The following is a 21,675-nucleotide window of genomic DNA, read 5'->3' on the forward strand; positions in this document are numbered from 1 at the left end:
CTTCAGGAGCTAATGAGGCTATTATTGTATGCTGGTTGCTTTGAACTGGTCAAGATGCATTTGGTTAGACCTGGTAAACTTGTGGCCAGATGGATTGTTCAGTTTTCAGTGCTCCAGCAGTTGCGTATGACACTTGATGTTCAAACCAAGACAATATTGATTTTTATGAACTTACTCTCAGTTCTTTGCCAAGTCCCAAGCTGCCACAGGTTCTAGAGTACTTCTTATTGGAGACAATGGAGAAGGTAATGAATAGTGTGTGTAGAAGAATGGACAGCTTCAGACTGTCTCAGAAGACATACTCAAGAGTGTCTCAGCTTAAAGAAGCTTCTGCTATTTGGTTTCTGTTGTTCTCTTCTATCTCACTTTCCTTCTCACTGAGAGAGAGCAGAAAACTATCATAAGTTTTTTCTTCCTAAAATAGTCATCTTGTCATGGTATCCTTGATTGCATAATAACCCAATCAAGTCAAACCTACATTATATGGTATGATTCTGTCTTGAAATGAGAGTAAGTTTTTGCTGTTGTATGCTATGCTACCAACTCACTGAAGAGGGTATTGATCAAATAGATTTAGAATACTGAAGGATGAGTGTACTTGAATGAGCAGCTTGAGTAATAACTCTTTTGAATAATAAAATAATGGAATACTACAAGCTAAAGCCATAGGACATGTCAAAAGTGGGAGTATGAACAGAAACAAGATGATTTTAGCTGTGCATAGTTCAAGTACTGAATAAAATCTTGACTGTATGGAGAGAAAAACAGGCTCGTTGTTGTATAAAGAAGTTTAATATTTGAAAATAGATGAAATCTTGTAGTTAGCAGTGCATTTGAAAAGGATGTTGAAAATTTTATTTGTTTTGTAATCCAAGGCACTTTATTATTGACTCATTACAAAATTATAATCCAGATTTTATGTATGTATGTACTACTTAAAAGGTGTTTAATGATACTGAGTATTCTTCTCTATGCTAGTAAACTTAGAGATTCATGTACATATATGCAGAAATTAAATATTTATATAATTACACATTATAAATATAATCTGTAATTTATATGCTGTTAATTTTAGTAAGAATGTCTTTCTATCATCTTAAACAGGTACTGTACCAAGAAGCTTAGCACCATGCCCTGCAGTAACTGCGGTCATGAGAAATCCCATCTATACTGCATGGAGCCATAGAGTTCACACCAACAATTGCCCATCAGTCGCCAGCCAAATATGCCATCAACATCTGCATCCCAGGTATTTTGAGCTTGATATCACCTTAATACTTATTTACATTAGGATGAAATTGTTTCTGGTAGTTGGTTTATATAGTGCAGAGTGAAAGACTGCTGTTGTCTGTTATTTTGACCCAGACTTCTCAATACCATTATTACATAGAAATGATGTGCTAGTTGCTTTCACCTTGCTTTCAGCAACTGATGTTTTGGGTTTCTGTCCTGTTCCATGGGCTAATATTCAGTAAGAAGTTACTTGTTTTAATGAACTAATTCATATTTTTTCTTTATCAAAACAAAATAAGCCTCTCATTTCTTTTTTCCTTTTTAAAGCAGTTTAGGCTCTTTTCTCTCACTTGTCTTAATTCATAAAGTAGTGGGGCAATTAGGAGGTGGGAAGGAGGGGAACATTTATTTTACTCAGGATAAGGATAATCAAAATTGTGTGGCCATTTACTATTTGCTGAGATGCTTTGCCTGGTTCTGACTGTTGCCCTATTCTTTGCTTTTGATGTAGTGCTCAGCATCAAGGTCGTTTGAGTTTGGACCTAAGTCATAAACACTCCAATGATTACTCTGAAAATTCACGTACAAGAGCATCTCATGGCTCAAATTCCTTGCCATCCAGTGCAAGACTTGGTAACTTGCTTTTATGATTTATTTCATGTGAGACTCCTGCCTTTTGGAGAATAGTAATGAATGGAAAATTCCTTAAGTACATGCTTAATGGGATTGTTATAGCTGGCAAAGCCTAAAAGGCTTCCTGTTTATTTGCGTCATATTTCCAGTTTTATGATTAAAGGTCTTTCCTGGAAGTAGCCTTGTTTAATTCACCCTGTATAGTCTTTAAAATATTATTTGTGAGTGATGCAAACTTGTTCTTTAGATGCCTCTTATTATTTGAAAGTATTCTCGTAAAGGTGTGGGAGGCCTAGTGACAGTATTTTTGAGATTCAGTGAGGTGGAGAGGTGAAGAGAGAAGGAGAGAGCCTGCAGAACAAAGAAATTATGACAAATGGCCTAATGTAAATTGTATTGTTGGAAGATAAGTTACAATTATGTTTACTTGATTGATGTTTAAGATTGGTTATGCCTGTCCTAATAATACCAAAGAAAACATATGCTTTATAGCAGTAATATTTAACATTGTAGAATTTCTTTCATTTTAAATTATGTAATACTTTTTTGTGTATGTGTTCTTGTGTTCCATCTGTGACTGCAATTGCATTTGAATAGAGCCTGAAAGCTTTGTAGGCACAACAGAAAAAATGGCACAATAGTTTGGAAACAGTGTCAAGAAGTTATGCATTCATCTAAGCAGAATATAATCAGGATACTTTAAATACCTTTTGGAAAGTTTCATGGGTTCTTAGTAATCTCAGGTATTAGTTTCTTGCTCAGACTTCAGGTTAAGCTGCATTTCTATTAAAAAATGTTTTGAATATTTTTCAATCAAGAATGGAAGGTTGTTGATATGTTGATATATATGTTGATATATATGGTATATACTGTGTATGTACACACACAGTGCATGGCTGCATTACGTTGTTTGTACTCACTATGTAACCAAGACCATTAACAAAAAGTATGCTGTATACGATATATATTCATAATCATCAGTGCTTCTGCAGAAATTTAGAGCCCCTTTTAGTGTTCGGTGAAAAATTAGAGTCTAAATGTATTTTTTATTCAATGTTGTTGCTTTTCAATTTGTAAAATTGTAATTTTTCTCTTGTAAAAATAGGTTCTTCAAGTAACTTGCAATACAGAACAGAACGAATTAAGATCCCTTTAACACCAAGATATCCAAGGTCCATCATGGGCTCTGACAGAGGTGAATTATTTCATAAGTAATTTTAGTTGTAATATTTTAAGTATTGCTAATCCAAAGCCTTTGCAGTTGCTCTATCAAGTTGCATGAAAATCTAAATATGACAGTTTTATGAATGTTACAAAACTTGTATTTTACAACAAAAAAGGTAAAGAAAAGAAACTTTATAATGAAAGGTGATTCTTCTGTTAGTTGATTCTAGAACACAGCAAGAAAATGTGCACGAAAAAGTAAGGGTAAGCATAGCTGTGTGTTTTATGGTTGTAATTTTCTTCAGGAATGATATCTTAAATGTTTTGACAGTGAAATGACCTGCAGTAATATTTTTTATTTTTTTTTTTTTACAATTCTTTATATTATTTTGTATGCTATTGCATTACAGATGATAAATCATGTTTTTAAATCCAGTGAAAAAATTTTAGTAGTTCACCATATTTTCTGTTGAGCAATTTTTAATATATCATACTAATACCAGTTGGAGTGCACAAGAGCTTTAGAATTCAAAATTTGATTACAGTAAATAGCAGCTGATTGCTACCATTATTGCTCAAATATTTTATAGCCTTAATCGATTGTATGCAATTGTTTTCTCTAACCAGGTAAATATAATTATTGCAAATGGCTTTTGTTTGTAATAAGTAACTTGAGATTTATTTTCTGTAGCTTTGTCAGAAGAAGCAGATGACTGAATGTTCTTATTAGGGAACTTGTTTAGTAAATGTCTCGAGGGTGCAACAAGGGAAAAGATTAAAAAAAAAAAAAAAATCCAAGTCAGGCTTGTTTAAAATTGCAGTACTTTCCTGTCTTTGTGTAAAACTCATGCTGGGGTTTTGTTGGTGTTTTCAGGTGTTTTGTAATGCTTCTCATACACAAAGGAAAAGGCAGTAAAAAATATTTATATTTGAAACTAAACCAACATATTAAATCTTAATTTTTACTTTACTGTTTTCCATTATTTTTCCTTAACTTGGAATGCTAAGTGTTTTCAGACATGCCCTTGTATGTACCCAGTTCTTTATGGTGAGAATGGAAATATTTTTATGCGCACATATAGAAGACATACTTAAGATATTAAGGAAAGCGAGTTTACACTGTCTAATGGTAGTTACCGAAGTTAGGAAGCTGGCTCCCTAAGCTCATTTGATGGCTAACAGAGTGCTAGTGAATGGTGTGGTCGTTATTTGTGTCTGATGTGTATGGTGTCTTTCCCTATGTCTCTGTAGATCTTCCGAAGTATGACAAATGCAGAACACTGAAACCTGACTTTGATTGTTGTTTTGTTTTTTTTATAGGCTCCTTGTCACACTCTGAATGCAGCAGTCCCAGCTTGATAACTCCTCCACAGTCACCTCTTAACTTGGAAACATCTTCCTTTGCCAGCAGCCAATCTCAGAACTCCCTTTCTACTTTACCTAGAATTTCTATTAGCCCAGTATCTGTTGGAGAACGTAGAAAAGATAGGTAAGGTCCCCACATTATTTGTTTTTAATAGGAATGTGTCTGAAGAAATCTTGTACATTTATTGGGCCAGAAGGAATATGAATAGTTAGTTTAAATGAAAAATATAAAGATACAGAAAAGCATCTCAGGTCCTGTTACTTAATGTTTTTACTTTCTTAACGAAGTATATAAAAGATCTTTGTTGTTTTTTTCAAAATCTAAGTCTTAAGTTCAGAAAAGTAATGAATTTCATAAGGATTTTATTTTTTCATGGTAGATTAATGGCCACACCAAATGCAAATAGTCTAAAATGGAATATACTCCTTCATCTGAGCTACCTCAGATGCTTATTAATGGTAGGCCTCATCTATACCCTAGAAAATAAAATACCTAGTAATATTTGATAGCTAAATATCAGCTGCCTCAGTATAGCAGAATATGCATTCTAACCACTGTGCCTTGATTCAATTCAGCCAGATGAATAAAAAGAATAAACTAACTGTGCAGGAATATATCTATATGTACAGACTCTATTTTACTACTGTGACCATGATTGCTTTGGTTATACCTGGACCACTACTAGCAATAGCGTTAAGTATATGCGTAGCTGTTTGTGCAATTTGAACCTCATATGATAGTTTTCTTAAGATCATGAGCTTTGTGTTGTAATGACTTATTATCTCATGATGAGTATGTTCAAGATGCGTTGTTTTTGGTATCGGGCTTGGGCATTTGATTTCATTTTATTGTGATCTGGCTAGACTGAATATATGAAACATTTTGCATGAACTCAAAGCATTGAACAACAAGAAGCAAATCTGAATCAGGCTTTTATTTACACTGAGGCAGCTGAATGCCACTCAGGCAGTGTATGACATACTGGGAACTATGGTGTGTTGGAGTATATTATATTTATGTGTACTTCAGGACCCCTTTGTATTGCATGGCTTTTGTAAAAAGACTGACCATAAGAATGTGAACAAAGTAATAAGGATATTCTGTATTCTAAGTTTGCTGGTAGTAATAAAAAGTTATTCATAAAATGTTATATGAAACTTTTTTGTCTCGTTTAAAGAATCTTTATGTTATTGTAGTGACACTATAGATTGTGTGCTCTGTTACTTTGAAAGGCAATATAAAGAGGTCTTTGTGGGTTTTCATTCTTTTTTACTTCGTTGTGACTTCTGTACTATGTTTGTTTTCTCATATAAATGTTCCTGTAATTGTCAATTGCAAATTCAAAGTCAGAATTTATTTTCTTCACCTGACTAATTATGTTTAGTGTTCAGCAGCAAAGTTAGATTTTTGACATCCCTACAACTTTTGTAATTGTCAGGACGTTCTAATGTCTAGGAATTAACAACTTCTATTAATGGTGATCAGAATATTGAAGTACAGTCAGGTGCCAGCCCCTCAACTCTTGCTGTACTTGCATATAAACAGTAGTATGAATGACTTTCCCAGTCTAAAAAAGATATGATTTTGTTCAGAATAAGCAAAACAAACCAACAAAAAAGACAAAACACAAAAATCGTTCCTAAAATAGCTACTTGGCTAAATGAAATATTTTAAGCATATGCGCGATGATGCCATGTTAAATGGTTATTTGGTCTTTCTATCCCTTCTCCTCCCCATAAAATATAAGCAATTTGCTTGGCATTTCCATATAATATATAACACAGATTTAAAAAAAAAATCTGTTGTGTTCATTTTTTTAGGAGAACAATTTAAATGAAAATGAAAAGAAATCAGATTCATTACTTTTTTTTTTTCTAAACATCATTTAGTGATTGTAGCAGGCAGTCTGAATATTATAAAAGAGTGCATGTCACTTGATTTTAATTACGCTGCTAATCAAGTAAGATACCTTTTTAATGCTGGTTTATTTTATTTTTGTTTCCCTACTATATGCATTACTAGTTATCTTTCATTTTGAATTTGCTAGAGTTCTAAGACATGATCCTGTGCAGTTTGTATGGGCTTGATTCTTAATCATTCCAATACAAAACAAACAAAACTGAAAATGCATGTGGTAGATGGAGGCAGAAAAATACAATAGAGCAGAAAGGTGTAATTTTAGTTCTCAGTGAGGTGATAGACCTTGATAGATTTTGTTTGGGCCCATTAACACATAATCACATTGATATTAAGAGGTTTCATATGACATCATAATTTACATATTTTACTCCGCTTTTTTATCTTCATTACATTGATAGACAAGCTTCAAGGGCATTACTGCTAATAGTGATGTTGATGTTAAAAGATTCAGGTCCCAGAGTTGCATACTTACCAGACAGTTTGTATATTTTATACATTAACAAGGTGACAAAATATTATGCCCAGCTGCAGAAGGCTACCAAATGCTTACCTTCAAAGCCTGTAACAATAAGCGTAATTTATGAAGTAATGTCCTCTTCCCTTCTCTTACCCCCCCTCGCATCCCCCAAATCCTGGTCTTCCCAAAGATACCTTTCATCTGTCACATTAATAGCAGTGAGTGAAGTGCAGTTAACGCAGCAGGATTTAAATAGTTTGAACAGTATGCACAATTCAGCGAATCTCTAAGTGATATAATGAAGAGTTCAGAAAGAAGACATTCCAATTAATGCATGCCAGAAGTAGTATAATGCTATTAAAATTGTGTACTAGAAGGGCTGCCAAGACCTGCTGTCACCAGTAATGTGCTCTAGACACCCTCAGGTACGTCTGGTACCTCATCTGTTTCATTCTGAACTAGCTTAGCTGTTAGCACCTGGTGATGCCTTTTGCTGTATAGATACCATTGAGATCATTGTAATATGAACCAGCACTTTTTAGGACGCTTCTGTTTGTTTATACGTACCGTGGAAGGGACTAGCTATGTTTGTATGGGTGGATACTTCCCAACTATGGGGGGCGGACAGGGGAACGCATCAGGGTTTTATTTCATATAATCCGTTCTTTTGTTATACTTACTGGTGTTGTATTACTGTATGTCTTCTTCTAAGTGTTCTTCTCTTCTCAAATCTTCTGCGTCTTTCAGATATCTGTTCCGTAATAGGTCTTTTCTGAGAATCCCTGTGGCTCCTAGGCCTAGGTTCTCATCACTAAGGAGTTTGAGGTTGGCCTGATATAAGGTTGTCCTTCTCAAGCAGTATTGCGCACTTTGTGCTATTTTACGTTTGGATAATTGCCCTGAGGAGAATTTGCATGGTAATTTTAATACTACCATGCAAACTGCTGTCTTAATGGCTTGGGTTTGCAACTGCTTAATTTTCATTACTAATTTATGTTTCACTGCATACAAATACAAAATCTGATATTGTGCATTGTTATTCCTTGGTTTACTACTTCATCATTTATGATGTTTATTTTTATGGTCAGTAAAGACTCTCAGCATTTATAAGTAACATACCCTTCTGGAATATCGCTTGTAAATTACATATTATATATAGTAGTTAAATTACTTTTATATAATATTGGTCTGGAAGTTTCTTTTCCTACCAACTTCTCCACCATACTATTTGTAATTCATGTTTACCATAATGCTTTAGACCAGTTGTGTACCTGGTATATGTTTAGTTCTGCCACCGTACATTGCATGGAGTTAAAGGAATGCATTTACAACAGCTGACAATACTTTTTTAAGTAACTGTTTAAACTTCTTTTATTATTGCAATTCAGACAGGCATAAAATATTGCATGTAAATCTCATTGTTATGGTTCAAGTGCAATTTTTTCCAAATCAGTTTTAACTATCTCCTCTAAAAGGCCCTACATGGAAGAGCCACGTCATGTAAAAGTGCAGAAGGGTTCTGAGCCACTAGGGATTTCCATTGTGAGCGGAGAAAATGGTGGAATATTTGTCTCTAAAGTAACAGGTGGGAGCATTGCGCATCAAGCTGGCCTTGAGTATGGTGATCAGTTACTAGAGGTAATTGTTTGCTTACTATTCCTTTGGTTTAATGATTCAGTTCATATGAGTCCAGCAATAACTGCCTTTCTTAAAAGACTATCTTGTGAAAGTTTGTCTGCTGTGAGAAATAGCAGAGGTTATTCTTTCTGTATTGTCGTAGTCCAGTAATTGTGACTGTTAGTGGCTTTCATCAGGCTTTATCATAAAATAAAGTCTTTTGATGATAGGACTGCTTTGCATCTTATATAGATATTCTTCAAATTAAAGTTAGCTAGTTAAGTTGCCTAAAACAAAATAGTCCTAAAGTCAAACTTCACTCAACTTATGAGTCTCCCTCATAAGGAGAGTAAATACTCAGCGTTTACTGAGTTTTGTGCTGCTATTGTGCTGTACCCATACCTGAGATAGCTGGTTTAAGAAATACTCAGGTAGGCTATTAGCTACAGTCACGTTTTGGCATATGGCGTTCAATAAGTATGTAGAGGAACATTATATGAAGTACAGAGTCACTTTGTAAATGTATGTTAAAGCATAGGTATGTTAAACAGTGTGCGGATGACTTAAAATGGACCTGAACAGGATTATGGATCTGAATTTACCTTTCAGTCCTGAATTTTTTCACATCAGTCATCTGAACCAACTTTCATTTAATCAATGATAGCAAGTCGTAACACGGTTCAGAATACTTATGTCTTTCAGTAGTAAAAGGATTTTAAACTCATGGTTAGGTTACCAAATAATAAAATTAGTGATTCCTTCCGAAGAGTTTAAACCCTAGGAATCATTGCATGGTAGCTCTTCCATACTTCCGGTTACTCCAGTGGGGGGAAAAAAAATCAGCATTTAAATATTAAACTAATTAGGAGACGGAAAGAATGGTTTTGCTAGTTCCCGTTTTAAAACTTTGTATCCTGGTTTCTGTGTTTTTTTCATAGTTTAATGGAATAAATTTGAGAAATGCTACAGAGCAACAGGCTCGACTAATCATTGGACAGCAGTGTGACACCATTACTATTCTGGCTCAGTATAACCCACACATGTATCAGCTTGGGAATCATTCACGATCAAGGTAAGGATGGCGAGGCTTTTAAAGAACTATTCTAATCCATGCAGTTATCTAGATAGTAGGTAACTTCTATATGAGTAATTTGTATGCAAATGTGTTGATAAGTAGTGTGATTGCATAGAAAAGTAATGTGTATGTGCTTATCACAAGAAAAACATTGTATACAGTTATACTTTTTCTAACCTAAGACATAATCCTTAGATTCATTAAACCAAAACTGATGATTACCTCATACTAGCATTAAGAGATTCCAGTACTTCAAACCAATTTTGTATTCTTTTTATAGCTGAGAAGTTTCCTGAAACAAATTGGACAAGGCATATGACTTAATTATCTATACCATTTTCATGCATGATCACATTTCAAGAATGAGCTTTATCTTCATCAGACTTGTGGAGAGCATGTTATTTGGCATGTTGTTTGGGGGTGTTTTTTCTTGCTTTACACTTGTTTTGGGGTCAAATTAAAAACTGTATGTCTACATGGAAAATACTCATCACTGGTGAAATTCTAACCACTAGCCTTCTATTCTTTTTTTCTATTAGTTCTCGCTTAGAACCTGTGAGTAATCATTCCACCCCTCAAGGCAGTGGAGCTGCGACACCTGACAATCATTCCGTAATTGATACTGTGAGTGAACAAGATGAAGGAACAATGACACCCCCATCCAAGCAAACCACACCAACTACAAGTCCCCGGAGTTCCTTAAGGTAAAACTTTTTGTCTTTAAAATGGAAAGCAAAAAGGTCAGAGTAGATGTGGCTGGTTCAAATGAGTCAGCAGAGAAATTAGGTGGACCCAGGATAAAAGTACAGGATTTCAGTCTGGATTTGAAAGATGGGGTCTACAATGAGTGAAGTAAAGTCTAAGAAAAGATTGGTTTAGTTGAGAAGATCAGTAAGTGATGTGTAGTTTTTCTCATTATTGTATCTGTAGGTGCATAATTATTGAATAATAATTATGCAAACGTATTGTTCAGGGATATAGTTCATTGTGTACTCTTAATACAGGTTTTTAAAGTGAATTACATTTGTTTTTTCTTCCTTTTGGAAGGGGCCCTGTGGACACAAATAAACGGAACCCTGAACCAAGAATTGTTGTTGTTAAAAAATCCCAGGTGGATCTTGGGATCCAGATATGTGGTGGAAACCTCTATGGAATATTTGTGTCAGATGTAGATGATGATAGCCCAGCAAAAGGACCTGATGGACTAGTCTTAGGTGACATGATACTTGAGGTAAGTTAGGAGAACTGCAGCATACTGACAAAATATCTAGGATGGTATAAAGAGGGAGTTGTACAAAGAATCTTGATGTCTTGCAATGGGAGATGTTCCGTGAGCCTGCCACAAAAACTTGGTGAGAATGGTGTGTAATCTTTGTTCTGACGGCAACCTGTGAAGAGCTGGATAATGCACACCTGGAGAGCTACCTCTGAGAATCTAAGTTGCACAGGCTTGAAGGACTAATATATGTCTACTGGAATTATGAAGAGCTGTTCTCTCCATCTAAATGGAAAACCTTGAATCCAATTGCTGTATGTATGACAAAGACAGGAATAGGGATGATACTGTGAAACAGAGAAGAATATTGAATTTACCCAATGAAATTGTAATGAGGCTTCAGGGGAAAACATGTCATGTCTTTGACTCTGCTTTCTCAATTTGGCATGGGAATATTTCTCTTCTTGGCCGGTCAGTTAAGGTGATAAATGTGTATTTGTTTATGAGCTTTTCAGATACAGCTGAGCATTGATACTTTCTGAGCATTGAGATTCTCCCATTGTGCTTCTAGTAACCAGATGCAGACTTGGCTTTGTAATTGTGTTGGACTCTCCCTCAGACTACCTGTTTCCCCTAAAAATATTAATTTCTTTCCAGTGTGAATTTTACAGTTCTCAGTTTATGCTCTGAAAATTATTTAAAGAAGCGTAGACTCTCTCTCACGGGGCATGTATGCTGTATTCAGCTAGTACTTTGCTTACCACCCCAAACCCTCAATTTTCTGTTAGACATCTTGAAGTACAAACTGTAGTATAGTTAAGTGGTAAGATTCACTTGTATATTGAGTCTGTCAGTAGGAAAAAGACTAATTTTACATGTTTTTCAAGCTCACCTGATTCTATTGCACATTGAGATCTGTATCACACTTAAGGGTTTTGTGTTTTGCAGTATGGGTCCATTGATATGCGCAATAAAACAGCTGAGGAAGCTTATCTCGAAATGTTGAAGCCTGGAGAAAACATCAAAATAAAGACTCAATACAGAATAGAAGAATTTAATAAGATAAAAGAGCTTCCTGGAGATGGATTCTATATTAGGTATTTGAGTGTGGCTGGTAATGAAAATATAAGGCAGTTTAGGGTAGCATGCTGACCATCATATGAGAGAGTACATCTGTTGTACTACATTTTATAAATTCCAAGTTATTGATTTATCCCAGCTAGTCTCTGACAGCAAGTACGCAACCTGTAACACTGGTTAAAAGCTGCATGTTTCACTGTAAACTTCTGTACTCCTGAAATGTAAAATGTGGCCCTAATCTATTATAGTTTTTCTTCAAAATGCATCTGTTCTACCCTTGACTTGATGGAGATTAGTTGAAGAGACTATTTATGTCTTCCTTTGCAGAGCACTTTATGACCGTCTTGCGGAGGTGGAACAGGATTTAAGTTTTAAGAAGGATGACATTTTGTATGTTGATGATACTCTACCACAAGGAAACTTTGGTTGCTGGATGGCTTGGCAGCTAGATGAGAATGCTCAAAAACTGGAAAGAGGACAGATTCCCAGTAAATATATGTGAGTGACAGCCATACAAGTTACTTACCTTGGTCTTTAAAAATGTCTGACTAATGAGATGTGATGTAAAATGTGTTTGCTTCTATCATTTCTGGGAGATGTTAATTCTCATATGTCATTTTATGGGTGACATATTTTAATAATTTTAAATATATTGCTCTACCAAGTCATCTTTAATGCTACTGAGAAGTAAATTAGAAATGGAATGGATACATAGCCTTATGGTGTGACAGGTAATTCAATAACGGTAAGTGATATTAACCACAGCAAAAGTATCCTTTAACTCACCACTGCACTCATTCTTGCAAAGTACCAGTGGTTTTAGTTATCTGTGGATATAAATTTTAATATAAGACTGTGTATTCACCTCAACTGCATAACATGGGTAGAAAAGTTCAGGAGCATGGAAGAACTAAAAGTTTTAAATAGTTACCGAAATCACATGAGTTATTACTCAGTGATAAAATATTTGTTCATTTCAAGGTTACTTTTCCTCTGCTTTCCTTTATATTTTTCCGATAATATTCTCTCCACGTTGTAACTCAAAATTCATCCTGATCATGGAATAAATGGTATTATGTAGAATGTGCACTATATACATACAGACGCATACACATCATTGATAGGCTTATTACTAGAAGATGGTTAGTAAAATTAACTACATTTCACGTGTTATGTGGCCAAAATGTTTGTGCTTATCTAAAATAAAACTACGTTATTTTGGACTGATAAGAGATGATTTTTATGGATGATTATAACATGCAGCTTCATATAAAGAATGGGATCTTCAGTTGTATGCGAAGGCTGGCTTTACTGGCAAGTAGGGGCATGCTGCTCTTGGAGCTTTGGAAAATTTTGCCCTGGCTGTTAGAGTGGTCACCCTACGTGCTTTGTTGCTATTTATAATGTAAGAACCTGAAAAAATGATGGAGGGTGAGTTTTGAAATGTTGTTTATTTGATTATTATAAATGTTTGCTTTTGATGAATTTTCTGTCATGAAGGTGTTCCAGATACAGCAGTACTACTGTTTGTCAAAAAAAAAAAAAAAAACCAAACTAATATATTTATATATGTGTTGAAATACCAACCACTTACTCTGTTTCATTGTAGGATGGATCAGGAATTCTATAGGAGACACAGTGTGTCAGAGGCTAAAGATGAAAACAGCTCATCTAAGACATTGTCAGCAGCAGCACGAAGGTCATTCTTCAGAAGAAAGCATAAACACAAGCGAAGTGGTTCCAAAGATGGAAAGGATTTACTGGCTCTTGATACAATTAGTACAGACTCAATTCCGTTCTTGGATGGCAAGTACCTTTGTAGTACTTGGAAGGGGCTAGCCTTTCTCTTTTGTTTTTAAATTGCTGCAGCAAGACCCTTTACAAATAAAATAGGTATCTTTTTCGTGTGCTTTTAAGTGATGAGCGTACATTACTTTTAGTAATAACAACAACAAAAAATAATGTATTAAATGGCAAGACAGATTATCTCAAATGTAGACAAGTCATTTTGTTTTTTCTTGTTCATTCCTAAGTCTACTGACATTAATGTTTCATTTGCAGAGGGGAATGGCTTTTTGATGTGGGGTTTTGATCTTTCCTTCAACTTTTTAATTTTTATCCAGGTCACTTAATCTAGACAGAAATCCTGAGTACACTCAAAAATATTCACTTTGATTTGTTTAGTGCTGTACAGAATTCATGCTGATTACAACACTTCTTGGAAGAAACCAGCAAACCGACTGATTATTGTGTCTTGTTCACATTGTTAAGAAATAACAGGAATGATTGCTTTTAAAAATTGGGGTGGGGCTGTAGGAGGGGTGAAGGACGGAAGCAGGAGGTTCAATTATAAAAATAGTTATTTTAAGCTGTGAAATGCTATAATGGCTAGTGAGCATTTTTGTACTTCTCAAGGACCTTATCTGCTGCAAGGGAGCTGTTTTCACAATTACTGTTATCTCATCTGAGGTTATCTCATCTGAGGAATGCCAGGAGAATAATGTCTACTTCTATAAATAAGTCTTCTGTGTGTGTAGATTCTACAAGTCTGGCATATCAGCGTGTACAGAAAGTGGACTGTACCTCTCCTAGGCCTGTGCTTATTCTAGGACCATTACTTGATGCTGTGAAAGACATGTTGGTCAAAGAATCCCCTGGAAAATTTTGCAGATGTCCTCTTGGTAAGTATGTGCATATAAATAATTTTTTCTCCCTTAGCTAATAATATCCGTATGTGAACTAAATGGTAGCACAAACATGGGAAAAGCAAGAATCTTAATTTACAGGCTGTTCTGTTAGTTTTGTTCTGAAGGAATAGGAATGAACAATGGCTGTTTTGTGCTTCTGTGTAACAGAGGTTATGAAAGCTTCCCAACAAGCCATTGAACGGGGCGTGAAGGATTGTCTGTTTATAGATTATAAACGGAGGAGTGGACATTTTGATGTGACAACTGTAGCTTCAATAAAGGAGATAACAGAAAAGGTGAGTCACTTAATGGTACAGTTCTTGGTAAAATTTGTAATATGCTGTCATACTATTGGCGGGGAGAGGGCTAAAATTTATTTTAATGTTGTCGTCATTTAAGCCATCGAGAGGCTTGTTCCTAAGGCCACAAAGTGGTTACCTGTAGCAGTTTAAAAATCACTTTCAGTAAGCTCACCTTTGCAGAAAGTGGGATATTTTTTCCTATTTTTCAACGTTACTAAGTAAAGTTCAAAATTATTCTTCTTAGAATCCATAGGTTTCACCTCCCTGTAAAACTGGGATTTTTTTAACTGTTCCATTTAATGTCATCCATAATGTAAACATAATGATCCTGAAGACAGGTTAATTAACAGACATAAATTAAAATCTGTTCATTGCTTGTAGTTTTTTGTCAAACCATACAAAATCGTATTACTTAAACACTTCTGTTTGCTTTTGATTTCTCAAAGACAAAATGAATATGTGCATTTAAATTAGAAAAAAAAACATTGCATATGTTTCAGTCTGAGTTTTCATTTCATTAGTTTTTAAAATATTCTTATTTCTATCAATGCATGCTTTTGGTACTGTGAATGGAATTTCTTGCAATTTTTCATTTTCTGTCTTTTTTTTAACTTATAAGTTATTTGGGTACAAATTTATCAGTAGCCCTAAAATGCTAAACACGTAGTGAGATTATGTTGAGTTGCTATGATGTAAGCAGGGGAGAAAAAGGGGGGGTGCATGTGTGTTTGTGCTCTTTAACTGAATGAGTGTTTTGCATTTACATTTGATCTTAGGATTGTCATTGTCTGCTTGACATCGCTCCTCATGCCATCGAACGGCTCCACAGTGTTCATATCTACCCTATTGTAATTTTTATTCGCTACAAAAATGCTAAACAGATCAAGTAAGTCTGTAAGGGGTATAGTTCAGGGATGTTTATTTTCGATTAAAATGAGTTTTGGTGCTGGTGTTATTTTTTTCATCCCAGTCATGTTGAATCTCTTTCAAATGCAGAAATTAACTATCATAAAAATCACCTGTGAAGTAGATGGCCTTAATTTCTTTTAGGTTGCATGGCAATTAAGTCAATCATTCACAGAAATTAAATAACGTATTCCAAACTGAATGTACTCAAGGAGTCATTCAAATCCTTCTCACTTACCTCTGTATTAAGCCATAAGATAAATACAGCATGATCCATAATGACATTGAGGATTAAGTGGTAACTATGACCTAGAGCTTCATCTCAGTGGGGCCAAGTATGATGACGCTTAGCCAGTTTCCTCTCCTACACTGCAGCCAATTGATTCCTGCCTTTGGCTTTCACTCCTCTGTTCTCCACCCAGAAAAGTCACCTTTTGTCATCGAGTGTGTATACTGTGGTCTTGTCAGGTAGTGCTCTTTAAGTAATTGTGAATTTCCTACTTGAATTCCTGTCCAGAAGCAGGACGCAGGAATTACAAACCACTTGATCTTTTATTAAATAAAATATCCCTTGATATTTTATTAAGCCTTTGCACCTTCTGATAGAGGTGCAAGAAGTGACATAATCTCCCTATATAAGTATTAAGAAACAGTTTTGTTTTATTTCAACTTCAAAAATGAAGATAGCAAAAGACTTAGATTCTTGATCTTTAGATAAATTTGATTCTGTTTAATAAAGAAGATGAGTATCACCACTTTCAAATTAAAGAAAGACATAAAGGTCTGTTTCAGTATGGATTGTATGTTCGTACATGGAATGATAAATGGAGCTGTCATGTCTTGAGCCCATCTGAAAATATAGTAATGACCATTAAAGCTATTTTATTTGGTAGGTTATTGAAAGAGACAGAAAGCAAGGATTTCTAACAGTTATCAAATAAGATGCAGTGGCTTTTGCCTCTGTCTCCTCTGGGCACCAAAGGTTTCCCTTGAAGAACCTTTTTGGTTTGCCACAGATTCTGTTGACATTCTGTGTATATTTTTGTACACAGTACATTTGTGTACTCCCCATCCGCAAGCTGTGTAACGTAAGAATCCTACACAGCAATGATCACTAAAATTTTCATAGTGACTTTTGTGTTTATAAAATAAAATACTGCTTCTTTTTTTCACTGCACTAAGAACTATGCTTATATGGAAGACTGTCTTGCTCTGATACCGAACAAAAATTGTTAGCACACAAATGATCCCGATGACTTTGCTAAACCTGATGAACTACTGCTGAACCACAGTAGATGGCACTCTGTGCACAGCATTATGCCTGCAAATTAATTAGCTTCTCACATGCAGCAATCTAGAGGTAATCATATTGAGTCCATTTAAAATAAAATTACTGTTATGCAAGATTTTTCTTTTTTTCCCTTTTTGTTTTTGCAGAGAACAAAAAGACCCAATCTTCCTGAGGGACAAAGTTACACAAAAACATTCCAAAGAACAGTTTGAGACAGCTCAAAAAATAGAACAGGAATATAGCAAGTACTTTACAGGTTAGTATTTAATCAACATATCGCTAGGAATAGAGTGGCAATTTCTTCAATTTACGCTGTAATTCCAAATATGTTCCTTCATAGAATTCTTTTATTCATTTTACTTCCTGATTGGGCAACCTCATGCTCTGGTGTTTCATTTTACAGGGAAAGGAAATCTGCAGATATAAGTACTATCCCTTGCTTTTTTGTGCTTTGTTTTTAGTATGTTACACATCTTAAAACCTAAGGAGATTCTGAGAATGTTTTATTACAAGCCCAGGAGTATTAGAAATACAGTGAAGATAATTTGAGTATGATAGATGACACGGTGTTATCAGTTTTATACCATGTAAGGAATATTGTTTTAGAATTGGGTAAAGACGAACAAAAAAAACCAAAACAACCTGTAACTGGTGAACTAATTATTTGAGGTATACTTCAAATCTTGTAAAAAAGGACAGATTTTGTCCACGATGTCTCAAGTGCATTCTAATTGGGAATAGTTCAGGTTTAGAGACCTTTTTAACATCTTAAAGTGTGTTATATGAACCTTGGATTAAAGTTAATAGGCTGTTCACCACAGAAATGTTGCTATATTTGAAGGCTGCCTTGTCTTATTTCAGAGTAAATTTCCATGTGGTTCTACATTACATTCAAAAGAGTAAGGATGAAATTTTATCCATCTTGATGTGAATGAGAACAAAGCCTATAAAAAAGGAAAAAAAAAAAAAAAAAAGCCCAAAGCAGCCAGAACCAAACCCCTTACCCCCAAAACAATGGGTTCATTACAGAAGTGTTTTGAAACGCCCAGAAACCAACTCCTCACCCCCAAAACAATGGGTTTCTTATGGAAGTGCTTTTGAGACAGACCTGCCAAGTGCAGGGGAGTGGATGCATTTAGCGCAGAGCTATCCGTGTATCCTGAGAAAAGTTGCACATCCTCAGCCAAGCTGGTTCCCTGGTATGTAATAGCAAGACAAATGTTCATTTAAATTATACTGAGTGATTGTTCACAGAACTTAACTTGTGCATGGCCAGATTGTAGAACTATACGTTATCATCTGCTCCTTGTTAAGTCATTTGTTACATTCCATTTTCACCCTGATAGTGGAAGTGAACTCCCTTGAACAAGGTGCTTTGTGTACCTTCTTACATGCCTGCGGGAAGGGCCTCTCTGTTAGTGTCAAGTGCAGTGGACTCCAGCTGTCATCAGCTTTTCCAGATGCTGTTAGTCAGGTTTCCTGTTGAAACTGCACTGACGTGTAAGCAAACTGCAGTTGTGATTTGGTGCATTAGACTAGCATGTTGGATACAGTAGCTTCCTCATGAAGTTAGTTGTATGGTACACTTTACAACCTGAGCTCCGCAACTACTTCATCAAGTGCATTTTTTTAACTCATTGAAGTTGCCTTTGTTGCCTGCACAAAATTTTAAGCAAAACTTACCTGAATCACTGCCTAACTGCTTTGTCACCTTTCATAGACCTTATTGGTTGCATGTTCTGTAGCCAAAATCATGTGACATCCTTAACTATAGTATACACTGCAGAATCAATTATTTTTTTATATAAGAATAAAGTCTGTATTTTTCAAAAATGGGAATTACACCTTTAAGTTTTATAAGGCTTGACACAGTCTTCCAGCATTAGCGTTAGCTGAGGCCAGAGGCTTTGCTGACACATTTTAGTCCTGAAGTTCCTTACCTTTGATGTCTTAAAGCTCCTATATTCTCCCCTGCTGTGTCAGTGTTAGTATTTTGCTTTTTATGACTGTTATCTTTAACAAGGGTAGAATGCAAGGTGTTCTTTGTTTAACTTTTAATTGATCTTCAGGGAGTTGCTTGCAGTTGGCCTTCTATTCCTTGAATGTAGTTGTCGATAAGAGTTGGGGTAGCAACTGTGGCTGTTTTGTTTTACCTCAACTTTGTGAGCTGCTTCATAATTTGATTTTAATATTTGTAAATAGTGCCTAGTTGCTACAGCTATAGTCTCTATGTATATTATCACATAAATACAAAACTCTTAGCACCACATGCTGAACAGAGGTTTGTTATGGTAGGTTCTGACCATCTTTAGACTTAAACTTTGCCACCTGATGTGTCTGAAAATAGCACATGGAGGACTCTAACAAAACAGTTGTCTTAGTTGATTATAGCCATCGGGTCTACTGCTTTCCAGAGCTGTTTTAACAGCTAGCAGAAGAGACTGTGTACTGAATGTTTGACCTCCTTGCTCTGTTTATTCTTCTCCCTGTCTCAATGGTCATGCATCTGGCAAATATTGAATTGGGCAAATTAATTGTGATATGTTGATAAACACTCAGCAGAAAAACGCCTAAGACTGGTCTTTGTACTTAATCATAACTGTTTTTCAGCCTAATTTTTTTTTTCTTTGGGGGGTATCTTTTTCTCTAGGCATTGTCCAGGGAGGAGCCCTTTCAAGCATTTGCACTCAGATTATGACAACTGTCGATCAAGAACAAAACAAAGTCCTGTGGATCCCAGCTGGCCCACTGTAGATTTATTTTGCTGTGAAACCGCTTTGCAGGTGTAAATAACCAACTAACTTTCTATCCAATGGACTCTGTCCATTTCTGTCTTTATAAAGATATAAGTGATTTCTGTTTCATGAAGGGGAACGATAACACTGAACACAAAAACAAACAAAAAAAAAAAAAACACGATGCATGTGGGAAGGGGTTCGTCACTTCACTGAGCTTGTCTCTTACATTGTACGTGTACATGCGACAGGTTGTCATGTGGTGTGCAACCTGTGTGTACTTCTCCATAAATAATGAATTTAGCAATGCTGCAAAACCCTGTAGAATGACCAGTTTACAAAAACCTTTTCTAAGTATTTGGTTGTTGCTGTTTACTTGAATGTCCTTTTTTTTTAACTGTGTCCTTTAATGTAATGAGTTAACTCTCCACAACAGAGTGAAATTCTGAGTGAATGGTTTATGCGCAACGTGACTCTTACTTGCAATTTTTACTATTTCTAAGCACATTTACTTGACAACCAGATAATAATGTGGGATTTTATGGTACGTCTTGGGAGTAAGCTCAGAAGGAAGTACACTCCTCTACGGAGCAGACCACTGTTTGTATTATGTCAACACTTGTCTGTCGAAGATACTGTTTCTTGTTTTATGCATGAATCTAATATTTAAACATCGTAATATATCTGAACAATCCAAGCTTAAGTGTGTTGAGAAATATTGATTTTTGGTTGTTGGGCCTGGTTTAAATACTGGTGGAGAACGGTCCTAAGCTAGGCCTAGCATGCTGTGCCCTGTCTCTTTTAGATACTGTAAATATGGAAAGCTTATGTTGGTGCAATTTTGCAGGGTAATTCTTATCTTTGTATTTCAGTGTGTAGCATTCACATAGATTTGTTTTTATTTAAGGCCAGCCGCAGGTTTAGGGTTTTGATTAAAAGCCTTTAGGAAGGTACTGAATTGTTAATGTTTTCACTGTAAAAAGTGATCATTTAGTTTTGGTTGCAATACTTATTTACCTATTGTACCAAACTCCATTGTATCGGTTCCCTTTTTTTTTTTTTTGCACTTCTGACTCTGTGTTCCTAACACAGGTTTCCTACCTGTCTCTTCTGTCTCTGTGCCATGTTTTTTGAGTACTGTATTTTAATTGTTCTTAAAATATTATTTGAGTAGAACTGCTTCTCAATCACTGTTCCTAACATTTCATTATGTAGAGGTTTCTAGTTTTACACTACAGCCTGCAGTTTTGTTTGTTTGCAGCTTAAGTAAAAAAAAAAAAAAGAAAAAAAAAGGGATTCTTCTTGTACAGGTCTTCAAAGAAAGATTTGGTCCAAAACATAAATTGTTTTACAGATGCTATTTTATAGTTCAAAATACTATATATAGTTATATACTATATAGAGAGAGTATTTTTGAACTGTAAACCACACAAAATATATGTATACAGTATTATTTTATATAGTATTAAACCATACTGTTATAATACTGTGTATATATATATAAATTAAGAAGGTGGTATGGATGAATTACTAATCAAAGTATTTGTCATGGTGAGGGACAGCAGTTTTTCTTTTATCTCCTTTTAGCTTGTTTTTTAAAGTTTGAGGTCAGAGTAGACTACAATGGTACAACTGAAACTGGTACTGTTCTGACATGGATTTTCTGTACTAAAATAATGTCACTTTGTATCAAAAAAAAAGGTTGAAGAAACTGATTATAAGCAAAATAAAGGTCAATTTCTATAACTTGACTTGTGTGTAAAAGGTGCTTATACCTCATGGCCTGTTTGACTCTGTTTAGGGCCCAATACAGGGTTTTATCTCTTGCCTAAAATGAGTGTATATAGGTACAAGTGTCCACCTTGAAAGAAACAAATTTTGTTTTTGTCTTTTTGCCCCTGCCTTGTGTACAGGCCCATAAATACCAAATAAAATAGCTAAAAGCCATAAATACCAAAGACTTTAAAAAACAGCAGGTTGCAAGAAGGGACAT

At 35.2% G+C, this 21,675-nt stretch overlaps 1 protein-coding gene across 7 annotated transcripts in view; it reads left to right on the forward strand.

The window, feature by feature from the left end:
• Window positions 1–21,433, forward strand: part of DLG5 (discs large MAGUK scaffold protein 5) — a 111,387-nt gene extending 89,954 nt beyond the window's left edge. For 4 of the 7 annotated variants that reach the window (XM_013175812.3, XM_048060143.2, XM_048060145.2 and 1 more), the window contains 17 exons: window positions 1,105–1,249; window positions 1,745–1,866; window positions 2,972–3,061; window positions 4,351–4,519; window positions 7,521–7,598; window positions 8,249–8,411; window positions 9,329–9,462; window positions 10,005–10,169; window positions 10,513–10,696; window positions 11,630–11,778; window positions 12,089–12,259; window positions 13,371–13,567; window positions 14,299–14,442; window positions 14,617–14,744; window positions 15,527–15,636; window positions 17,094–17,203; window positions 19,598–21,433. In XM_013175812.3, the coding sequence (XP_013031266.3) occupies window positions 1,105–1,249; window positions 1,745–1,866; window positions 2,972–3,061; window positions 4,351–4,519; window positions 7,521–7,598; window positions 8,249–8,411; window positions 9,329–9,462; window positions 10,005–10,169; window positions 10,513–10,696; window positions 11,630–11,778; window positions 12,089–12,259; window positions 13,371–13,567; window positions 14,299–14,442; window positions 14,617–14,744; window positions 15,527–15,636; window positions 17,094–17,203; window positions 19,598–19,701 (2,363 nt within the window). In that variant the 3' untranslated portion in view covers window positions 19,702–21,433. The remainder of the gene's footprint in view (window positions 1–1,104; window positions 1,250–1,744; window positions 1,867–2,971; window positions 3,062–4,350; window positions 4,520–7,520; window positions 7,599–8,248; window positions 8,412–9,328; window positions 9,463–10,004; window positions 10,170–10,512; window positions 10,697–11,629; window positions 11,779–12,088; window positions 12,260–13,370; window positions 13,568–14,298; window positions 14,443–14,616; window positions 14,745–15,526; window positions 15,637–17,093; window positions 17,204–19,597) is intronic. The other 3 variants (XM_048060146.2, XM_048060151.2, XM_048060147.2) reach the window with 2 other exon arrangements.
• The last annotated feature ends 242 nt before the right edge of the window (window positions 21,434–21,675 follow it).

This window comes from Anser cygnoides, chromosome 7 (genome assembly GCF_040182565.1).
Source record: "Anser cygnoides isolate HZ-2024a breed goose chromosome 7, Taihu_goose_T2T_genome, whole genome shotgun sequence".
In the NCBI taxonomy this organism is placed as follows: domain Eukaryota; kingdom Metazoa; phylum Chordata; class Aves; order Anseriformes; family Anatidae; genus Anser; species Anser cygnoides.